The sequence below is a fragment of the Pangasianodon hypophthalmus genome, chromosome 6, assembly GCF_027358585.1.
Source record: "Pangasianodon hypophthalmus isolate fPanHyp1 chromosome 6, fPanHyp1.pri, whole genome shotgun sequence".
Lineage (NCBI taxonomy): Eukaryota > Metazoa > Chordata > Actinopteri > Siluriformes > Pangasiidae > Pangasianodon > Pangasianodon hypophthalmus.
Genome location: NC_069715.1, coordinates 10,792,274 through 10,812,728, shown reverse-complemented (window position 1 = coordinate 10,812,728; position 20,455 = coordinate 10,792,274). Strand labels below are relative to the sequence as shown.

General features: G+C 38.3%; 1 protein-coding gene across 1 annotated transcript in view; it reads left to right on the top strand.

Moving 5' to 3' along the window:
- The window catches only part of cdh13 (cadherin 13, H-cadherin (heart)), a 338,039-nt gene that overhangs the window by 308,755 nt on the left and 8,829 nt on the right, over positions 1-20,455 (top strand). Inside the window, exons 13-14 of the mRNA XM_034305493.2 lie at positions 16,311-16,544; positions 17,748-17,966. Coding sequence (XP_034161384.1) covers positions 16,311-16,544; positions 17,748-17,966 — 453 coding nt within the window. The remainder of the gene's footprint in view (positions 1-16,310; positions 16,545-17,747; positions 17,967-20,455) is intronic.

The window sequence follows — 20,455 nt, the reverse complement described above, 5'->3', positions numbered from 1 at the left end:
TCAATACTGTAATTGGCACAATATGTGTTTAACTCTGACTTACTAGTGGAACGAATTGGCACCCGTGCCATAATTGGCCCTGAACGTTTGTAAATGGCAGAGAAGAATGTCGTGAATACTAAGTGGCGACTGCTTTGTCTTTTAAATTGCAGTCAAAACCATTGCCAATATCATTTTGGAACCCTTTGGAGAGTTATTTGTACAAGTCATCAGTGGAGCTTAGCGCTCAGACAGGGTCATGCATTATCCTCTCGGCACAGAAAATTACACGGTCTCAGACACAGAACGCAAGGCCCCAGTCTCAGTGATCTCTGGGTAGTGTAGTTATTCCTCTTGCTTGGCATTTGCAGAGATTAAATTAACCCGAAGTCGATGAGGTGTCCCTAATTGTTGCAGTGGGTTGTTCCAGATGGGAGCAAAGAGATCTGGTGTTTGGGAAGAGGGTTGAACTGGGTTCTCATGTGTGTCAGTCATTCGGGCCTCACTCAGTTCCTTCACCTTGGCATCTCGCCACTTCTCCCACCCTCTCTGTGAGTGAATGAAGAGGAAGGATGGCTCTTTGGAAGTGCTGCATTAACAGACGTGTGATATTGCCTTAGCAGCAGGGGTCTGCCGGTGGCATGGATTGGTACAGGTCTGAGCCAATGAAGCAGGAGAGAATCATCTTCCTCACCATCTTTCTCACCTTATCTCTCCTTCTGTCACTCTTCCCTCTCCTACCTGAATACATAGATGACATGAGAAGTAATCTTTTTTATGTGCCCAGGTGTTTCCAATGTCATTAACCCCCTTCTCTGTACATTTCTCTTATGTCGAACAAGGGTATAAATGAGACTAGTCAGGATTCTCATGAGACATGCTCTTAAATGTTCTCATGTGAGAAGACTGAGAGCAGCCTGAAAAAATCAGAGACAGAGGAATGAAGTAGTGTGTGCAAGGGCCGTAAATGATAAGCGAGCCTTGTCAGTTTTAGGAAATAGACTTTTATTTTCAGCATAATGCTCATTATTCACCAGGTATTATTTGAGTTAAGTTATTTTTTATGTAAGTTATAATTTATGTCTTTAATAAAGTTCTAGCTGTTCTAGCATGTGTATACCTACAGGGTAAATGTATCCATTTACACAGCAGACAGACATTAACAGAAACATAAACGATAATATATCAAAAATTACCAACAAGATGGAACAAAGAAATAAAGAAATAAATTTTAGCTCCATCCCCGAGATTTTGAGGAAGTATGTATCAAAGTGTTCAGCACATCTTTCAAACCATGGGCATATTTTCTTAATAGAAGAGAACATTTAGTTAACCAAAGCATTGATATTATTTTATTAATTTAAAAAAAAAAATCAAAATAGAAACTAAAAGTGATAAAATAGCCTGCATACCACACACATTATGATTTCATGATCTCAGATTAGTGTCTCGTGGCTACAAATTCACTGTTAAGATAAGATAAGATAAGATAAGATAAGATACGCAAACTTTATTCATCCCAGTGGGAAATTTTTTGCCAACAGTTGCTCCACATAGTTATAGAAGCAGAATAAAACAGTTACTACAAACAGAAACAAATCTGACAAAGAAAAAAAATCTGTATAAAATAAGTAAAATAAAAAAATAAAAAAGAATGAAACACTTAATATAGAAATGTAGTGTTATTATCCTACTTCCAAAGTTACAAGTGACCAGAGTAAAGTGTCCGAGTCCAAAAGTGACAAGTAAAGTGACAAGTGAACCTCCCAGTTACAGCGTACCAAAGTATACCTGTTGCAGCTTGAGGTTTCATAGTGAATATGCTGTAAAGTTCAGGACAGTGCAAAAGTACAGCACGTGTAGTACAGCCAAAAAACACCATTATCCAGACTCATTACTCCAGCTCTCTCCAACTGAAAGGAGAAGTGTTGTAGAGTCTGATAGCAACTGGGTCGAATGACTTTCTGTGGTGTTCTGTGGATCACCTTGGCGGCCTCAGCCTCCCACTGAGGATGCTTCTGTAATCTTTCCAATGTGCTGTGTAGTGGGTAAGAGCCATTGTCCATGATGTCTAGTAGATTGTGCAGCATCCTTCTTTCTGACACCTTTTCCGAGGAGTCGGGTCCCACTCCAGTAACAGAGCTGGCCTTTCTGATGATCTTATTCACTCTGTTTATATCCACTGCCTTAACCCTGCTGCCCCAGTACACCACAGCATAAATGACACTGGCCACTACTGCCTGGTAAAACATCTGCAGCACGTTTCTACAGTTGTTAAAGGACCTTAGCCTCCTGAGAAAGTAAAGTCGACTCTGGCCCTTTTTGCACAAGAATTCCATGTTCTTTGACCAGTCCAGTTTACTGTCCAAAAGAAATCCCAGATATTTATCATCCTGAACTGCCTCCACATTCACACCTTTAATGGAAACAGGGGTCTGAGTATGTTTCATGCTCTTAAAAATCCACGAGAAGTGCCTTCATCTTGCTGATGTTAAATTGTAGACGGTAAAGCTCACACCACTCCACGAAGTTGCCAGCTACACTCCTGGGTTTGTCCTCCTTCCCTGCCTTGATGCACGCCACTCTTGCAGAGTCATCAGTGAACTTTTGCAAGTGGCAGGCAGAGTTGTAGCGGAAGTCTGAAGTGTGAATAGGAAGGAGGATAGGATGGTCCCCTGTGGCATTCCTGTGTTACTCGTAACAGTGTCAGACACACATCTCTGAAGTCTGACATATTACCGTTTAGTGTGGTAGTCAGTGATACAGGTCACTAGAGGGACATCCATGCACATCTGCATCAGCCTGTGTTTCAGCAGGGCGGGTATGATGATGTTGAATGCACTGGAGAAGTCAAAGAACATCACTCTAACAGTGCTGCCGGGCCCACCCAAGTAAATATAAGCTTGAGGGAGTAAGTAGATAATAGCATCATCAACTCCAACCTTTGTCTCATAAGCAAACTGCAGAGGGTTTACTGATGGCATCACCCGGGGCGGTAGATGTACCAAAAACCAGCCTGTCCAGGGTCTTCATAATTCAGGTTAACACTACAGTCGTTAACTGTACTGGGACACTGCGTGGTATAAAAAATAAAATGCAACATAACTGGATATGCTGGATGAAGCACAATTTTATGGGCCACTCAGAAAATAAGCAAAGCACCTGAGTAAACCAACTCTGAAGACAAGGGACATTTCTTGCTTAAATATTGACGTAATTGTGGACTTAAGTGTCCAATTCTGAATTGGCACAAATAGAAACCCAGTGTTAGACATAAGAATGTCCATGTAGGGGTATTATTATTATTATTATTATAATTATTATTATTATTATTATTATTATTATTAAGGGAAAAAAAGACCACTCTGCAGAGAAATACTGTGGTCTGTTTGCCACCCAGACATTGACAGTGGCACAGCTAAATATTGTGTTTATGGGGCAATATTTGTGTTCATTCTCAGAGGTCATTGCAGTGATGTCAGGCTGGATCTGAACACTGCATTCACCTTTACTCTGTGTGAGGTGTGTGTAGTTTTGGGGGGTATTAGCGCTTGTACTGACTGAATCCTTTTTCTGTGGTCATTTTTTTATCCCTTATAACGCATAGTCTATTACAGACACACTGGTCTGCTATGAGCTGTCAGATGATGGTATGACATGAGAGTCCTGCTGGTCACTAACAGGTTATCGATCCAGTCCAGTCTGCCATGTCTTTATTTGGAGAGCTCAGATGATGAATGCTGCTGCTCCCCCTGTGACCACAGAGGGGAACAGTGCTGATGGCTGACAGAAGCTGGGTAAAGACAGGAAAGAACAAAGCAGGGCAGCATAGATAAAACAAAAAGAACAGGGAAGAGAATGGAAGGATTAGGGTGCACGAATAGGTGAAGCTGTGAAGGGGTGTATGTGTGTGTGTGTGCAGCCCTACAGTTCCCAAAGGTCTGGCTGACACACACATGACCTTTTTCTAAGCACAGAAACAAATGGCTCCATTTTGCAGATATTGTGTGTGAAGCTGCAGTTTGTGTCAGAAAAGTCAGAGCTAGTGAACCGACTTCTGTAACTTCACCAACACTTGCTCATCTCTCATCAACAGAGGCACCTTGTTGTTTCAAAATGGGCACAGGTTTCATCGTGTGAGTGCATAATTCTGGTCTGAAGCTCAGACACATTTTTCTCTGCTCCTTTATTCCCCACTGAGCCAGCAGCTGTTCATTCAGTCCATTCCTCCTTGAGTGTGAGTGAGTAGATGTCTGTGTGTGTGTGTGTGTGTGTGTGTACATATGATCATGTGCTTATATTCGTCTTGCGATTATGTGCTCAAAAACTACTCATTATTCGCTTCTTCAATTTTTTTTAACTCAATCCTGTTTTTCTTTGCCATCATCTTTAAGATGTCTTTTTTGCATATCGGTAGTGACAGAGATGAAATGTGCCGTATCAAATCTATTGCACATTTGCACATTATTAGATGTGCTGCACTGTCACTGAAATTACTCTAACACATGTATCAGAGTGGATTCCCCTCTGCCTTGCTCGTTGAGAAATGGCATCTGCACGTCTTGTTCTGTCTTCTTTTGCCACATTGTAGGGTGCCTGGCTAGTCAGTGGCTTCTTAATATAATAACAAATGATTCCCCTTGTCATATAGAGCAGTGATGTTACAGTGAACAGAGCAGAATGTACAGCAGCATAGGCTGTTTATGTCAGAGAAAGGGAGTGTTTAATAGGAACACTAGCATATGGTGAGACCTTGGCTTGTATAAGTCACTGCGAATGAGAGGATGGCGTGCTGTTCGAGCACATGCTACTGTTCTACATATATATATATATATATATATATATATATATATATATATATATATATATATATATATATATATATATATATATAGGATATCTCTGACCAGAGACAATACGTCTCTCCCAGAGAGTTTATATTTATCTACAAGCAATGTGTGTAATGCATTATGATTAGCTTTTAAATATGAACAGTACACATGAGCTAGCACTATCACAATAAATGTAATAAATTTAAACTATCAGTTATTCCGTTATACAATGGATATAAAAAGTCTGTAAAACACACTCCTGTTAAAATTGCAGGTTTTTATGATGTAAAAAAATGAACCCAAGATAAAATCATGTCAGATCTTTTTCCACCTTTAATGTGATAAAGCAACCAACAAAATTCAAGTGAAAAACAAGTAAAAACATTTTAGGTGGGAAAAAGAAAAAGAAAAAGCTTACAGTAACCTGGTTGCATAAGTGTGCGCACCCTTATATAATGGGACATGTGACTGAGCTCAGACTTAACTAATCACATTCAAACTCATGTTCAAAAGTAATTATCATACATCTGTCATCACTGAAGTGATTCTGATTAACCCCAAATTAAGCCCAGCTGTTTCTGTAGGATTTTCATGACATTTTCTTGGTTTCGGCTAACTGCCGAAGTCATGGTCTTCAAAGCATGTACGAGATCTCATTGTCAAAATGTATCAATCAGAAGGGTACAAAAGAATTTCCAAAACATTAGATGTACCATGGAACACCGTGAAGATCTTCATTAACAAGTGGTGAAAATGGGGCACCACAGTGACATTACAAAGAACAGAACATCTCTCCAACATTGACAAAAGGACAAAATGAAAACTTATCAAGGAGGTGTGTTACAAAGAGGTACTGGTATGTTTTTGGAAGGTGGGATAAAACTTGGGAATATGGAGGAAACCCACTCAGGTATGGGAGAACATGTAGAGAAACTCCATAGAGACAGTAACGTGGGCTCAAGATAAAACCAGGGACACTATGCACTGCAGCAACTCTGTGCTATGTGTAAAGCTACAACTGGTTGATTGAGCAAAGCATAACAAGAACAAAGACAAAATGAAGCAGTGTGAGAATCAGTTGCCAGAAGAGGTGTGACATAAGCACTTGCATGACCCTACTTAAAAAAAATAATAAATAACAGTCACACTGACTTGTTGGAGGAAGAGGAGTAAATCCTGGGTGAAGATCTGGTGCTGTGCAAAACAATGGAAAACAATATGAATATGAATATGAAACAACTAAATTATTCATTCAAATGACTCCTCTGAATTCAGGGCAACAGCGGCTCTACTCTGAGGCTCTCCCAGGTTGTCAAGCCCCTCACCCACTAAATGAAATTATTCCTTACTGCATTGAAGTGCCTTGCTTTTTCTATCCATATAGAACATGCTATTACTGACTCAAACAGTGCTAGCTTAGGCAAAGCATAAAATAATATGCAAGACAAAGTAAAACAAACACGTTGATATGAATATCCAGCAAAGGAACTTCTTGGAATATAGATATAAATATAGCCAAAAAAATAATGTGATGCTTCTCTGCTATGGCCGGTGAGCACAAAATGCCAGTTTATGTGTAGGAGTTAGCTGTAGCTTCACTCTTTTGATCGTTATGTCGTTTATCATAGTGAATACCAATTCTCCTACCCATTCCCACTTCCCAAAATTAATACTGGGATACTGCATTTTTGCACATAATGATCATAATTTTTTTAAAAATCTAAACCATAATATCCCTGGCCTGAGTTTCTGAACTACATGTGGCATGGTGCATGTTGCTCACAGAGTTAATATGAGTAGCCTAGTGTAAGGTGCATACTAAGATGGCAGGATGCAAGTGCGGATAGTCAACGCGGCATTTATTAAGGGCAAGGCAAAAATCATCATGATTAGATGTCGAGAAACAGGCAGGCAGCATCACAAAAAGATAATCCATAATCAGAAACTGGAGAAACAGGCAACAGGTCGAAACAGGAAGTGAGACTGAAGCTAGGAAGCTACAAATAGGAAAAGAAGCATGAGACAAGATATGGGTATAAATAGATAAAGTAATTAGGGAACGAGTTAGGAAACAGGTGGAAACAATTGGAATGATAACACCAAGGGGCGGAGCCAGGACCAGGAAGTAAAAATAAACAAATGTCATAATAAGAGCACTGCTCTGAGGGGATTCATAATACCTAGCTGGTGTAGAACCCATATATTCACACGTATTTCCTTCTCTGTAGTTTCCACCAATACCTGCTTGTTTCCATCCATGCTGATTAGAGCCTTCATGCTGGAACATGTCTTCGCCCACTGTTTAGCTCAGCCCATAATTAGTTTCTCTTCAGTGGTAGAGCCACAGGTTACTATAGTAGTCATGTTTTTCTCCTGGCAACTGCACCCTGAACCTATGGCTTTTGGGCAAGAGGTGAGCATGAAAAAGAGATGTATGGGAGCTATAATTATTCTTCTGATTGTAATAATGGTACAGTATTATAGCCATTCCATACTCCCCATCTCAGGTTTTGTGTTTTTGCTCCCTGATCTGTATTATTAACTCACCCGGGATCCACTCCTGGCCAAAGTATGCCTCCGTATCTGGAACCGCAAACCAAGGATATTACAGGACCTGTCACAAAAGGTGGTGTGCTTTTACAATGAAGAAAAATGTGAAATGGTTTGAGTTGACTGTTCAATTCTGTCAGGGATGTCAAGAGGAAAACCGTGTTTTATCTATACTAGTGGCAAGTGTGTTATTTCACCTGGGCCAATGAAAGACAAGACAACAAAAAGAGTGGAAATCAACATGAGGTTGTGAAATGTCAGTCAGCTCCCGTTGGGCTAAATTAATGGTGAGCGGCTTTCTGAAATGCATTATTTATCTATTTATTTGACTCTGTACCTTGATGTAAGAAGGGCTGTCATAAGAGCATCACTGTCCCTAATAACATACAGCCTGTCGCTTTTCTGTTCCAAAGCTTTCAGGAAGAAATGGAGTTTAATCATGGTTTTTTTCTATGCATTTAAGAAGACTATTACTGGCAGCGCAAAGTCAGATCTAGGGGACGGATTGATGAAAGGCTCAGCTTGGTGTTATTGGAGAAAGAGAGAGAGAGAGAGAGAGAGAGAGAGAGAGATATGCTCTTCAGCCATGCTAGTCTCTCATTAAAGAGGACACATGAGGCTAATCAGTCAGTTTTGTTCTGCAGGGAGTTGAAGGTTTAATTGGGTACTTGTGCAAGTTCCAGCCAATTCTTTAGAGAAAAAGCAGGACCTGAGTTTAATTGCAGATCAGTTTTTGTCGTTCTTTGCTTTGAAGCTGATGTCTGTTGTGAGGTGGAGTCTTGTTTATTTGAGATATGCATGAAGCCTGACAGTGAGGGCTGATTGAGGAGCATGTGAATCAGCATGCTAGACCAGACACTTTGCTCCATAGCTGGATAAGCATTAAGGCTCCATTTTCTCAGTACTTCCTATTTTAGTGTCCAGGCTCAGAAAGCAATAATCAGTGCATTAACAACAGCAGCAATATGAGTTTTAGTCTTGGTTTGGCCATCATGAAATAAAGGTGCATAAAAAAGAATGAATAAAAATCAGTGTGGATTATGAAGTAGATTTATGGATGAAGACAGGAGGAGGGAAATTTCACTGCACACAACAATTATATATATATATATATATATATATATATATATATATATATATATATATATATATATATATATAAATATAATATATTTCACTTTTCATGCTTGTTGTGCATGATATGCTCAAATTTACAGATTGAACTAGAAGGTTTTGTAAATGCCTTAGCCACTACAGCAAACAATATATTTATAATTAGATTATAACCTTTACTGTCTAGCTGGCAACACTTTAAAAATTAGCAATTTAAAATTTTTGGTACAGTTATCTTATTCTGTACTAGCTCTGTCATCTCTCTCTTTATTTCCTAATAAAGAAATCACTTTTAACATACCTCATTAAGAAAGACTGATGTACAATGTGATTAAACATAACTGGAAATTGTAATCTAGAATGTGCGATAAAATGTGCAGTATTCATAATGACTTCATGATGCAAATGTAGGGGAAAAAAAAAACGCTAATAGTTTAAACAGCTTCTAATCATAAAATTTTTAAATGACTTTTAGGAAGGTTTCTGACTTCACAAACCATTTCCCGGAATAATTTCACAGCATGTCACTGCAAAATAGTGCTGAAGAAAAGCCAGGCAAGGTGCTATCAGCTAAATAACAGTGTAAACCTCCCTGGTTGAGTTTTTCTGAGTAAGTTCTGAAGATAATTTAGTTTTGAAGTAGTCAGTTTTCTCAGCAGCCAGCCATAGAGCCAGAACAGACGAAAAGCTGCCATGGTGTCCGTGTGAGAGATATGACCATGTACCTTCACAGTGAAGCATTATGGTTAGGCTATAAATGCCATCACGGTTAGAAAATTGGGAGGACGTGGTGTATTTTTCATTATTTTAATGGTTACCCTGCAGCCAAATACCATTGGGCTGTCAGTAGGACCTTTCAGTTATTTATGTATATATCTACAGTTTTATACCCTTATAAATGATCCATACAATAAAAGCATATGGCCTCATTTCATACAGACTGTTCTTTTGCAGACTTATGGGAAAAGCAATTTCTTTGTTGTAGAGAAACAACTAAAGAGGCAACTAGGCATTTCAACTAGTGTTAATGATGCAGCAGGCTATTGTATAGCTTTATGGTCATTTTTGTAAAATCAATGACCTGAGTGAAACACTGCCTCGGGTTTCAGTGTGGACACAGATTAATCTAGATTAATCGCTTTAGTGGTGAAATAAAGAGCTGGCTGGGAGACATATGAATCCGGTTGGTGTTTTTTTATGATGATTGGCACATTATTAAACATAAATCACAGGAAGGAAAACGTGTGCTGCTTTCTTAAAGTATCATAAAGCAGCCATGAAAGAATACAAAGATAGACATATATGTATGCAAATTCAAAGCCTCATTCTGTTTGATGTAAATATTACATGGAAAAATAAAAACCAATATATGCTGGCTCTTCCATACATTTTACATTTTAATGTCTTCATATTAAAGTTCTCTCAGAATGCGATATTCTAAGATGAATGGTATGAGCTGCTTTTTGGGAATTGTCTTTAGTTCAGTTGCATATTAAAGCTTCTATAGCTTAACATTTTCAGATATTTTTGGGCTATCTGATATCACACCCCATGTTAATAAATAGTTGTAGAATGTTTTTTTCTGCCTTTCCAATTAATAGGCTTTTTGCAATGAGACCACCATTATTATTCATAAAACTGCTAATTGTCTTCTCAGCAAAGGAAGAATCATTTTACATGTGTTTGAAATCTTTTCTAACATACTGCAGTTTCAAAATAAATGCTCTTTTATTATTTAACTCCATTAACCCATGAGATGAATCAGTGTGTGTTTTCAAAGATGTTGAGTTGTTCACACCTAACTATGAGGAGTTGAGAGGAAAAAAGTTTGCTCAGAGATTATGTAGAGTTTTGCATCGGAGGAACAAATGAATGATTTATTTGCTGCTTTGCAGCAGGAATGGTACATTTCTCTAGGCTCTTTTCACTCGTCTTTTCGAGTTAATATAATTGCTAGCGGGTGGCACGGTAGCGCAGCGGGTATCTTTGTTGCTGTACAGCTCCCTGGTTCGATCCTGAGTTTGGGTTAATCTCTGTTCAGAGTTTCTCTGCATGCTCATTGCGTGTCCCTGTTTTTTTTTTTCCTGTTTCTTCCCACCTAGGTGGATTTGCTATAATACATAGTCACTAGATGTGAGTTAGTGTATGGATATGTGTGGATGGTGCCCTGTCAAGGGCTGCTATCCTGTCCAGGATGTATTCCTGCCTCACACCCAGTGTTTCGGGGATAGACTCCAGATCCACTGCGACCTGAACGGTATAAATCTGAAAGTTATTAAAAGTGAGTGAGTTAGATATTGCTAGCATTAAAAAGAACCCTGTAGATAAAATGCTTACTAGCACACTACATAGTGTGTGAAAATAGTGTGTCACCAGCTGTTACTTCATGTAATTATTATTTAGAATGATGTTATTTGGCTTGTCACGTACCCTGTGTGTTGATATTTCAAGAGTTTCTGTCACCACTAAACTGAATAACCACATTAGGAGCACATTTTCTCTGTGTTGCTGCAGCTCCTTGCTGTCTAAAAACCACCAAGAAACAGGAAAAAGCAATATATAGGCCCTTTAATGTCTTTCTAAACTTCTATGCAACACCCAGGATGTGAGTCAGGATTGATGAAACCTGGGTGATTAGGTAACCAAGTGTACCTTATGGAGCCCATGCAAGAATGAACACCACCATTTCCCTCGAGCTAAAACTAAGTGGCTATTGGTGTGTGAAGAAACAGAAGAGATTTGCCTTGTCTTTCACACATCTATCTTCTGAAGCTGCAGAAACACGCAGAAGGAGAAAAAGAAGCAAAAAGGTTTGATATCTATTTTTTATAGTTCTGAATATAAATATGCCATATAGAAGAGCAAAACAGTCTTTTCTCCATCCATTTAGTACTGTTTACACTCCATTTTATCTTTCTTTTTTGTCCTGATTTGTCCTGACTTGGTTTCATTTGCAAAGCTACTGTAAGCTCACTTTGCTCTTCCTCTCACTTACTCGGTACTTAGGTACAGCAGAAAAAAAACGAAACAGACTAAAACACACAGAAGAAAGCAATAGGAAGTGATAATTAGTTTCAGATGATACACAGTGTATTAGGATACATGGTCTATAACATGATACAAAAATGATACAGGAAAACATGTATGATTCAATACACTTGAATTCACTATCTGATATGATATGATTCGATTCAGCTCTGCTACAGTATGACTTGAGTTCAATTCAGCATTCATTGTTTTGACTCATGTAAGTGAGAAGAAATTAACATCTTTTATACACTGTGTTTATTCTGTCTAAACAAAACAGCTGTTACTCACAAGATCTTTGTATGAAAAATATAACAGTAAATTACAAATTAGAAATCACACTGCTTTTTGTTTTGTCATGCAGCACTGGGATGAGGCGTCTGACACGCAGAGATTGGTGATTTCACATGCTCCCTAGCTTTTGCTCTTCTGCACGCCCATGCAAACATTTGGTGTCTGGTTTATCGATTCGAGACACATTTAAGCTTGTGTACTTTTCAATTCCAGCTGGATCTAGGCATGTAATCAATGCTGCAATATCATAGACTGTTGGACTGCTTTTTTTTATGCAAATCAGTTTTTCATTACACCTCTTTTCTGTATTCAGTGTTAGAGTTCAGTACCATGGAGGTTTAATTTTATAATAATAGTAATAATAATAATAATAATAATAATAATAATAATAATTTTTATTGTTGTTGTTGTTGTTGCTTCTGCCAATAATTCAACTTATTCATTATTTCAACTTCCAAGACCTCACACTTATTTTGGGTTTAAGCCACATCCACTTCTGATATAATAAAATATAAATGATCTGATAAACCAAAACAAATAGCAGTGCTATTTACTCAGTATTGGGACATAGAGTTTGTGAACTTTTAGGTATCATGGGCCCAAACTATTGGTGAATTTTTACATATCACACTGTCATTCACATTCTGAGGCATCTGTATCAGAAGAGTAATGTATACCCTGCCTGTGCCTCTCAGCTTATAATAAAATTATATCCATAATAACTACCACCTTTATGTTTTGGAGCCAAGATACAAACCCCAGTGTGCAAATCCCTAGAATAATTGTTTTGCTTCATTGTGTATGTCAAGTTCATTTGTAATATGCAGCACAATTCCTTCTGTGGACCAGAGGATAAATGTTTTTAAAATACATATTCGATTACTGTAAGAAGTCTTGAGGGTCAGACGCAATTCATGCAAATCTGCATTCAGGCGTGTGTCGGCGTGATGGCAGCACGAATCACAAAGCATCATGCGTGTGGATGTGTATGTTTGCATCTCAGCCTCGTCTTTACTTTCCATCTGCTGCTTGTTTTTGTTGAGACACAATCAGCAGCTGTTGGTCCTGCTGCTCTTCTAATGAACTAGTGTTGCATCTGAACATCATAACACATTTCTATTTTAGTGCACCTGAGTTTATTAACTTATGAAGCAGTTGAAGAGACACGCTATTTTAGCCCCGCTATATGAAACTAAATATAGCAAAGTTTGTAATAGCTACAAAAAGTCTTAGGCACACATAAAGAAATAAAGCAAGGATGCATTTAAAATATGAAACAAAAAGTTTCTAATCATCAGGTAAAGTTCTATAAAGAAGTCAACAGTAAAAAAAAAAACAATATTTAGTGTCATCTCCCTTTGCCTATGAAATAGCATCAATTCTCAGGTACATGTCAGTATTTTAAGTGATGTAGTCAGTCCTGACTGTTTGTCTGCTAAAATGCTCTTATATGATCTGAGGCCGAGCAGCACAGTGGCATAACAGGAATCGTTGTTGCCTCAGGGTGTGATCCTGAGCTCCAGGTGTCGACGAATTTCACATGTTTTTTGACACATATCAAGAGTTTCCTCTGGGTAAATTGTTTACCTCCCACCTCTCAAGAACATGACTGTAGGTGGATTGGCATCTTTAAATTGCCCTTAGAGTGTGTGTGTGTGTGTGTGTGTGTGTGTGTTCTTTTTTTGCACCCAGGGTATCTAAGGATATCTCAAGAGTTCAGCACCACCATGTCCTTGACTATTATAAAGCTGTAATTTGTTTTAAAAAAAAGATTATTTATTAGTGTGAGATCAAAATACGGTTCCGTATAGAAGCCATTAAGGAGATTTTCATTCTTGATTCATCATCCAGAATTCATGTTTTTCTCAGAACTGTTTTTGTTATTAATATGTGCAAATGGGGATGCATCTATAACTGCTACTAATGGATTGATAAGATGTGCAATGTGGTGTTAATGGATTCATGAGCGACACATTAGATCATCCTTTATGCAATGATATCAGATGGTTGTAACAGGATGTGCTCCTTTTCAATATTATTCATTATTGTAGATACTGCTGTTTAGAAATTTGGGATCATATGTCATGTGTTAGTCAATACTCAGAACTAGAGGTGCATATCAGGACTGAGAGCCCAACAAAAACTGGCATGGCCATGTTGCCAGATTGATTAACATTAGAGCCTGGTGGACATGTGCTCCTGGTGGACATACAGTGTTGCACAATGCACTGACCATGTTGGTGTAAATTGTGCCTTACTCATTCAATCATTTAATTATTCATCCTAAGTAACTTCTTTATCCTCTTCAGGGTGTGCTGTGGTTTACTTAATTTTATATTTTGGGATATAGAACCAACTAAGTCCATTAGAAGATATTTCTGGCAGGTACAACCACAAATTAGCTCCAGGAGTGGGCAAATTACCTTCGGGATTGGGCAGAATTCCTTCTGGGGCAGGTGGGAGTGGAATTAAATAAACTATCCCATGCATATCTCTACTCAGAACTATATTTACTGAAAAAACTTCTAAAATTTCTAGATTTTTTTTTTATATTCTCAGCATGTGTCTCAAGAATTTGGAGGGGGGTTGCTTGTTTTTAAATATGATGCATTTTGGATATGTATTTTATTATAACAACTTTATCAGTCATTTTGGACTCATTTACAGCACTGGTTTGTACAGGAGGGTTTTGTGCTCTGAAACAGTTGCAAAAGAAAGTGTTAGTGCGTCTGATACATTAGTGATAACGGCACATAAAAAAAGGCTTTCGATTTTGGGGATTTCTCTAAGCTCTAATGAGAACATGTCAGCCTTTAAAATGTCATATGAGCAGAAAATTAATGAAACGTGCCAACAAAGGCTCTGTCACTTCTGCCTGGACCATTTAACAGTGATGCTGTAACAGTGCCATTGAAATTAATCTGATTTCTGTTTCTAAAGTGACATTTGTGGCTTCAGCATTTTGACAAACTGTCCTCCCTCTCATGGCAAAGTGAGGTTTTTCAAAAGCAGTGGCTTTTCAATAGTGACTAATCTCAAAGACGCAGCATATCTTGCTAAAGTGGATGTTTCCCCTTTTGGTTGCTGGCAGTATTCAGTAGAGATGTCAGGCAGCGTAGACAGGAGAACGCAGGTGCAGGTTTGGGTTTTAAAGTAATCAAAGCAGACAAAGCAGAAGGAGCAGGCGGTAATTGTAAAGCATAAACAGACAGAAGGTCAGGCGATCAGCAAACAGACAAACACTAGGTGAGACATGATGGGGAATTAATTAAACAGGTCAAAACCAGAGAAACAGGCATTAAAGGATCAGTAGCGTTACAGAATAGAATCTGGAGTCCTACTTCACCAAGAATGAGAGTGACTCCAGGTTATTTCATGAAAAGTGCTTGTAATTAGAAGTCTGATGATTGCCCATGGGGAAAGATCTGACTGGTTGTCAGCTAACATGGAGTTTGACAGAGGATCTTTTGTATTGCAGTTCATTTCATCGTTAGTAGCTTCAAGAGCAGGTACGGATGCTGACAAAACCTCACATGAACCGCACAACCACTCTCAGGCATGACACACATGATTCATGATTCCCTGAGGTTGAAACAACACACGACTTGTTCTCTGCTGTTTTCTATTAAGCTGAATCAAGATTAATGTTAGGTGATGAAATGAGTTTCTCAGATTTGCTCATGAAAAAGAGACATTTGATTCTTTCAGCAGGTTCACTACAGTGGCGTATTTGGGTTTTTTATCCAGTAAAACTATGAAAACACAATTGTTTTCTTATATGGCTGTGCTCTATATGAGAATTTGAAATATCAGCAATTTGTACAACAGCAGTTATGGGAAGAAATTTGCAACAACAAAAAAAATTGGTACAAATACAGTCAGTTTTACTCCTTGTGGTTTTATACATGATTGTTTTAGCCTTGCCCTTTCAACCTCTGTCTCTGACTGAACTAAGTACTTAACCTTACTTGTTTTAGACAGCATGGGAAGCCAGTACACTGAGCCCAGCTGTAAATCTTAAGCACTGTTCTCTTGTGTATTTTAAAGCTGAGCAATTGATTTAGCTTGTAAAAAAAAAAAGAAGAAGAACAAAAGAAAAAGGTTACTAGATGGACAAACCTTATTCAGGCAAATGTGTTGAACATTTCGTTATTCATCTGTGGTAATGACATTTAAGCTCAAGGTAGCTTCATTATCTTGGTCCTTTTAACTCAATGTTATATTACAGACACATTTTAAGATGCACAGCCAGTTTTACTCTGAAAAGTAAAAGAGTTTTTTCCATGCCTCGTAGTTTTACAGTATAAAAAGTAGGGTAGATTTTCCCTGTCAATCTATTCACAATGCATTTCAGGGATATTTCAAGAGATGTTTTGCAATACTATTGTATTGATATTGCAATACTATTGTAGTACATTCCTGGATGCCGGGTTTTTACTGACTAAATTTATTTGTCATCTTCAGCCATTCTACTGTAGAGAAAATTGTCCATTTCTAATCTCTGTTTTGTCCCAGGTAACCCTCCTGCTACAGGCACCGGTACTCTGATCATCACTCTGGAGGACGAAAACGACAACGCGCCCTATGTGGTGCCCTCAGTAGTACGGGTATGTGAAGATGCCAAGGAGGTGAATGTGGCAGTGATCGGAGCACGGGACAAAGATATCCACCCCAACACAGACCCTTTCAAGATAGAACTTGGGAAACAGCTGGGTCTGGAGAAGACATGGAGGATGTCCAAGATTAACAGTGAGTCACAGTTCAGATCCACACACTAACGCTGAACCTTCAGTTAGATCTGTGATTCAAAAATCATGTCAAAATGAATAAAGAGAGTCAATAAGGCCTTTAGTAAACAACAAAGTAAGATTTTGGTCGTGTGCATGCTTGGGAAATGACAGTGGAGGCAATTATTTGTCAGGAAAAAAGGAATGTGTTAAAGGCAATAGCAAAGTAAGAGAACACTCAAAATAATTCCAGCGACAGGGCTATTAATCCCTGCCACTTATCTGTTGCATTAAATCATGATTTCTTGTCTTGAGGCTGGGAAAGAAAGGTATAAAAAATGCCAGTTGAAGCTATCAGCCACAGAAACAAAGCAAAGAACAGAAGAGAACAGAAAAAAGAGAAGAGAAGAGAAGAGAGCAGAACAGAACAGAACAGAACGAATGAACAGAAAACAACAGGACAGAATAGAACAGAGCAAAACAAAAGAGAACAAGACAGAACAGAGCAAAAGAGAATAGAAGAGAATGGAAGAGAAGAGAACAGAGGAGAACAGAAGAGAACAGAACAGAGAAGAACAGAACAGAGGAGAACAGAAGAGAACAGAACAGAAAAGAACAGAAGAGAACAGAACAGAGAAGAACAGAAGCGAACAGAAGAGAACAGAGCAGAGAAGAACAGAAGAGAACAGAGAAAACAGAAGAGAACAGAACAGAGAAGAACAGAAGAGAACAGAACAGGGGAGAACAGAAGGGAACAGAGAAAACAGAAGAGAAGAGAACAGAGAAGAACAGAAGAGAACAGAGAAGAACAGAAGAGAACTGAGAAGAACAGAAGAGAACAGAACAGGGGAGAACAGAAGGGAACAGAGAAAACAGAAGAGAAGAGAACTGAGAAGAACAGAAGAGAACAGAACAGGGGAGAACAGAACAGACTAGAACAGGACTGAACAAAAGAGATCAGAGGTGAACAGAACAGAATAGAAGAGATAATGAAGAGAACAGAGCAGAGCAGAACAGAAGAAAAGAGAACAGAACAGAAGAGAACAGGAACAGAGGAGAAGAGGCGCAATGCTTCAGGCTTCTGCTTTAACAGACGGAGAGTAAATCCTGACCTCAAACAATCTATGTGATTGACAGGATGGAAATAAGACAGGGAAGTGTTTCAGGATACAGTCATGCCTGAGTGTGCATGTGAGTTTACATAAACTATTGTCTTCTCTCACAGACACACATTCACAGATCATGCTGCTGCACAGTCTGAAGCGAGCCAACTACAACCTGCCCCTGGTCCTGACTGACTCCGGCTTCCCACCACTCACAAACAACACAGAGCTCAAAGTGCAGGTGTGCACCTGTAAGAAGAACAGAATGGACTGCAATGGAGTCGGCTCTCTTCGAACAAATCTGCTGCTGCTGCTTGGCCTGCTCCTGTTCTCCATGCTCTGTGAGTACCATGCTATAGAGTAAGATGAATGGAAATTTCTAGAACAATTTCCAATACAGAGCTCTAAGAGCATTTTAGGAGCAAAGGGAAAACCAATGTGCAGGTGAAAAGAAGTGACTTGTACCATGGTCTTCATCACTGCCCGTGTAAAGATGAGTTATTTTACAAATGGAATTAAAAGCAATATTTACATTTGCAGATTTAAGATTGGTCCCACTTTATATTATTTCTAATAACTGTGCCATTACACACTAGTGTAATAGTAACATCTTATGGAAAAACATGTCAGACTCAGTTTTGACATTTTGAAGTCTAACATTTCTATAATTCCTGCATCATGTGCAAATGTTCCTCTTTATACCACTCTTTAATTCTCAAATCTGATTGTTGTTTCATTTTCTGTAACAGCAATTTTGACAGTAGTTCCAGCTGTAATTCAGATCTCAAGTTCATATTCAAGTGCCCATTCTAATACATTGTCATTGCTATAGTAATAGCTCATCCACAGGGAGTTGTATGCTGAACGCTCCACAATAATCTAAGACTAATAATAAATTTATTTATTTAAACAAAAAACAAATTATATAATCAATGATATGGTGAAGCTTTGTAGATACTTTATTGAACACTTATGAAAGGAGTCTCCAGTGTCAGAGCTTAGTCAGTAAGAGTCTTGGTCAGGGAAAATAGTGCTTTCTGGTTTCTTGTTAACGTAACAAGCTGTGATTTTTTTTTTGTCTTCTTGAAGAGAGAGAAAAATAAAAAAAGAGGCTGGTGAGGGGACGACTGTTTATAGCTGCTATAACATATGTAAGTGATAACAGGAACTAACTTGTTTCTGTAGACATAATATTAAACAACATTAAATGTAACTATAAACTGTTAAAAATGTGATTTTTTAATTAATTAATTAAAGATTGTAATAGTTTGCAAATTGCTGTAGTGTAAGAGGAATAAAAAACTTCATAATGTGATGTTATTGGGCAATAATCAACTTCTGAGTGGTAACAGTAACTTCATGCCACATTACTCTACTCCATTGTTAATTATTTTCGCTGTATTTTATTCCATACGTAATCCACACATCCTCAGTAGTTACATTATAGTTGCTTCTATAGTTTATGTATAACTCCACATTTATTAGAGACATTTATTTATTCTCAAAAGCTAACTTTTCATAGAGCACCATGACCCATACTGACTTCATTTCTCCAAAGGTTCCAATTCCTTTCCTCACTATTTTGTCTGCACATTTGTAAGCAGTATGAAAGTACAGTCTGCCTGGTTCCGGCCTTTTGGCTGATCATGGCCCCTCTCGGACCCTTAGCTTGTTTACTGGCAGCAAGCCCAGGTCTTCAGGGCCAGAGAAACTACTGTTTGTTGAGGTCCGTTGGGTTAAATTCTGAATACATCTGCATAATTTTATTAAAACTTGCTCCCTGTGAATTATAAATCATGCATCTAGGAAGATGTCTCTTGGCCAAAGGTAAATGTTATGGTAATGGTATGATTATGAATAGTTTATGGCTGATTTATGAGTTTGCATATATACATTCAGTTTGTATCTGTATATTTATATCTATCAGTCGTTTGTATCTGTATATTTATATCTATATATTTAGTGTATTTATATGCAGGTCTTTTCTCTGCAGCTTAAAGCCCATTTGTTATAGATGTTAGGACATACTGTTGGCTGAGTTAGCTCAATCTTTTATTTTATTACATTTTTATAAGTTTGACAGTAAATTTCTCTCTACTTATTCTTATCAGCAAAGAGGTGGAGTGACTTGGTGTATAATAAGCACCCATAAAAGCTGCAACATTTTTACGACAGAATTTAAAATTCCTCCATTTCCTTGCTACATTCCATCAATAACACTGTGTGTGTGTATGTGTGTTTGTTTTTTGCCCAGCCGACCCATTCCCTTGTTTATATCTCATGGCATAAGCAGTATATCTCATTTATACTATTTGCAATAGCATGAATAATTTACTCCGCTCATGAGAGGGGGCCATAATGGACCTGTTTCTCAGGCAATTTGGTAGAGAAATAGATTTCTGAGTTTTTAAGATTTGTGTTCTGCTGGGATTTTTGGTCTGTGTGCTTGTCCATGTTTGTGTGTGTATGTGTGTGTGTCTGTGTGTGTGTGCATGCATTTACATGAATCATTCTGTAACTATATATCACATATTTCATACCATAGAGAGCTACTTTGTGGGTGGGTGTGTGTGAGTGTGTGTGCATGGATATGCTCCATGGCTGACTTCCATGCCCAAGGCCTGGTTCGGGTGGAAGAGGGCTCCATCTGTAATTCATGGCACAATGGAGGCATTGAGAGGCCTGAGCCCAACATCACCTACAGGCATCATTCGCTCTCTCTCTCTCTCTCTCTCTCTCTCTCTATCTTTGTCTCTGTCACTCTCTGTTTTCAATTCTTGGTATATCACTATTTCATTATCTGTCGTCTAATCAGTCATCATCTCTCACA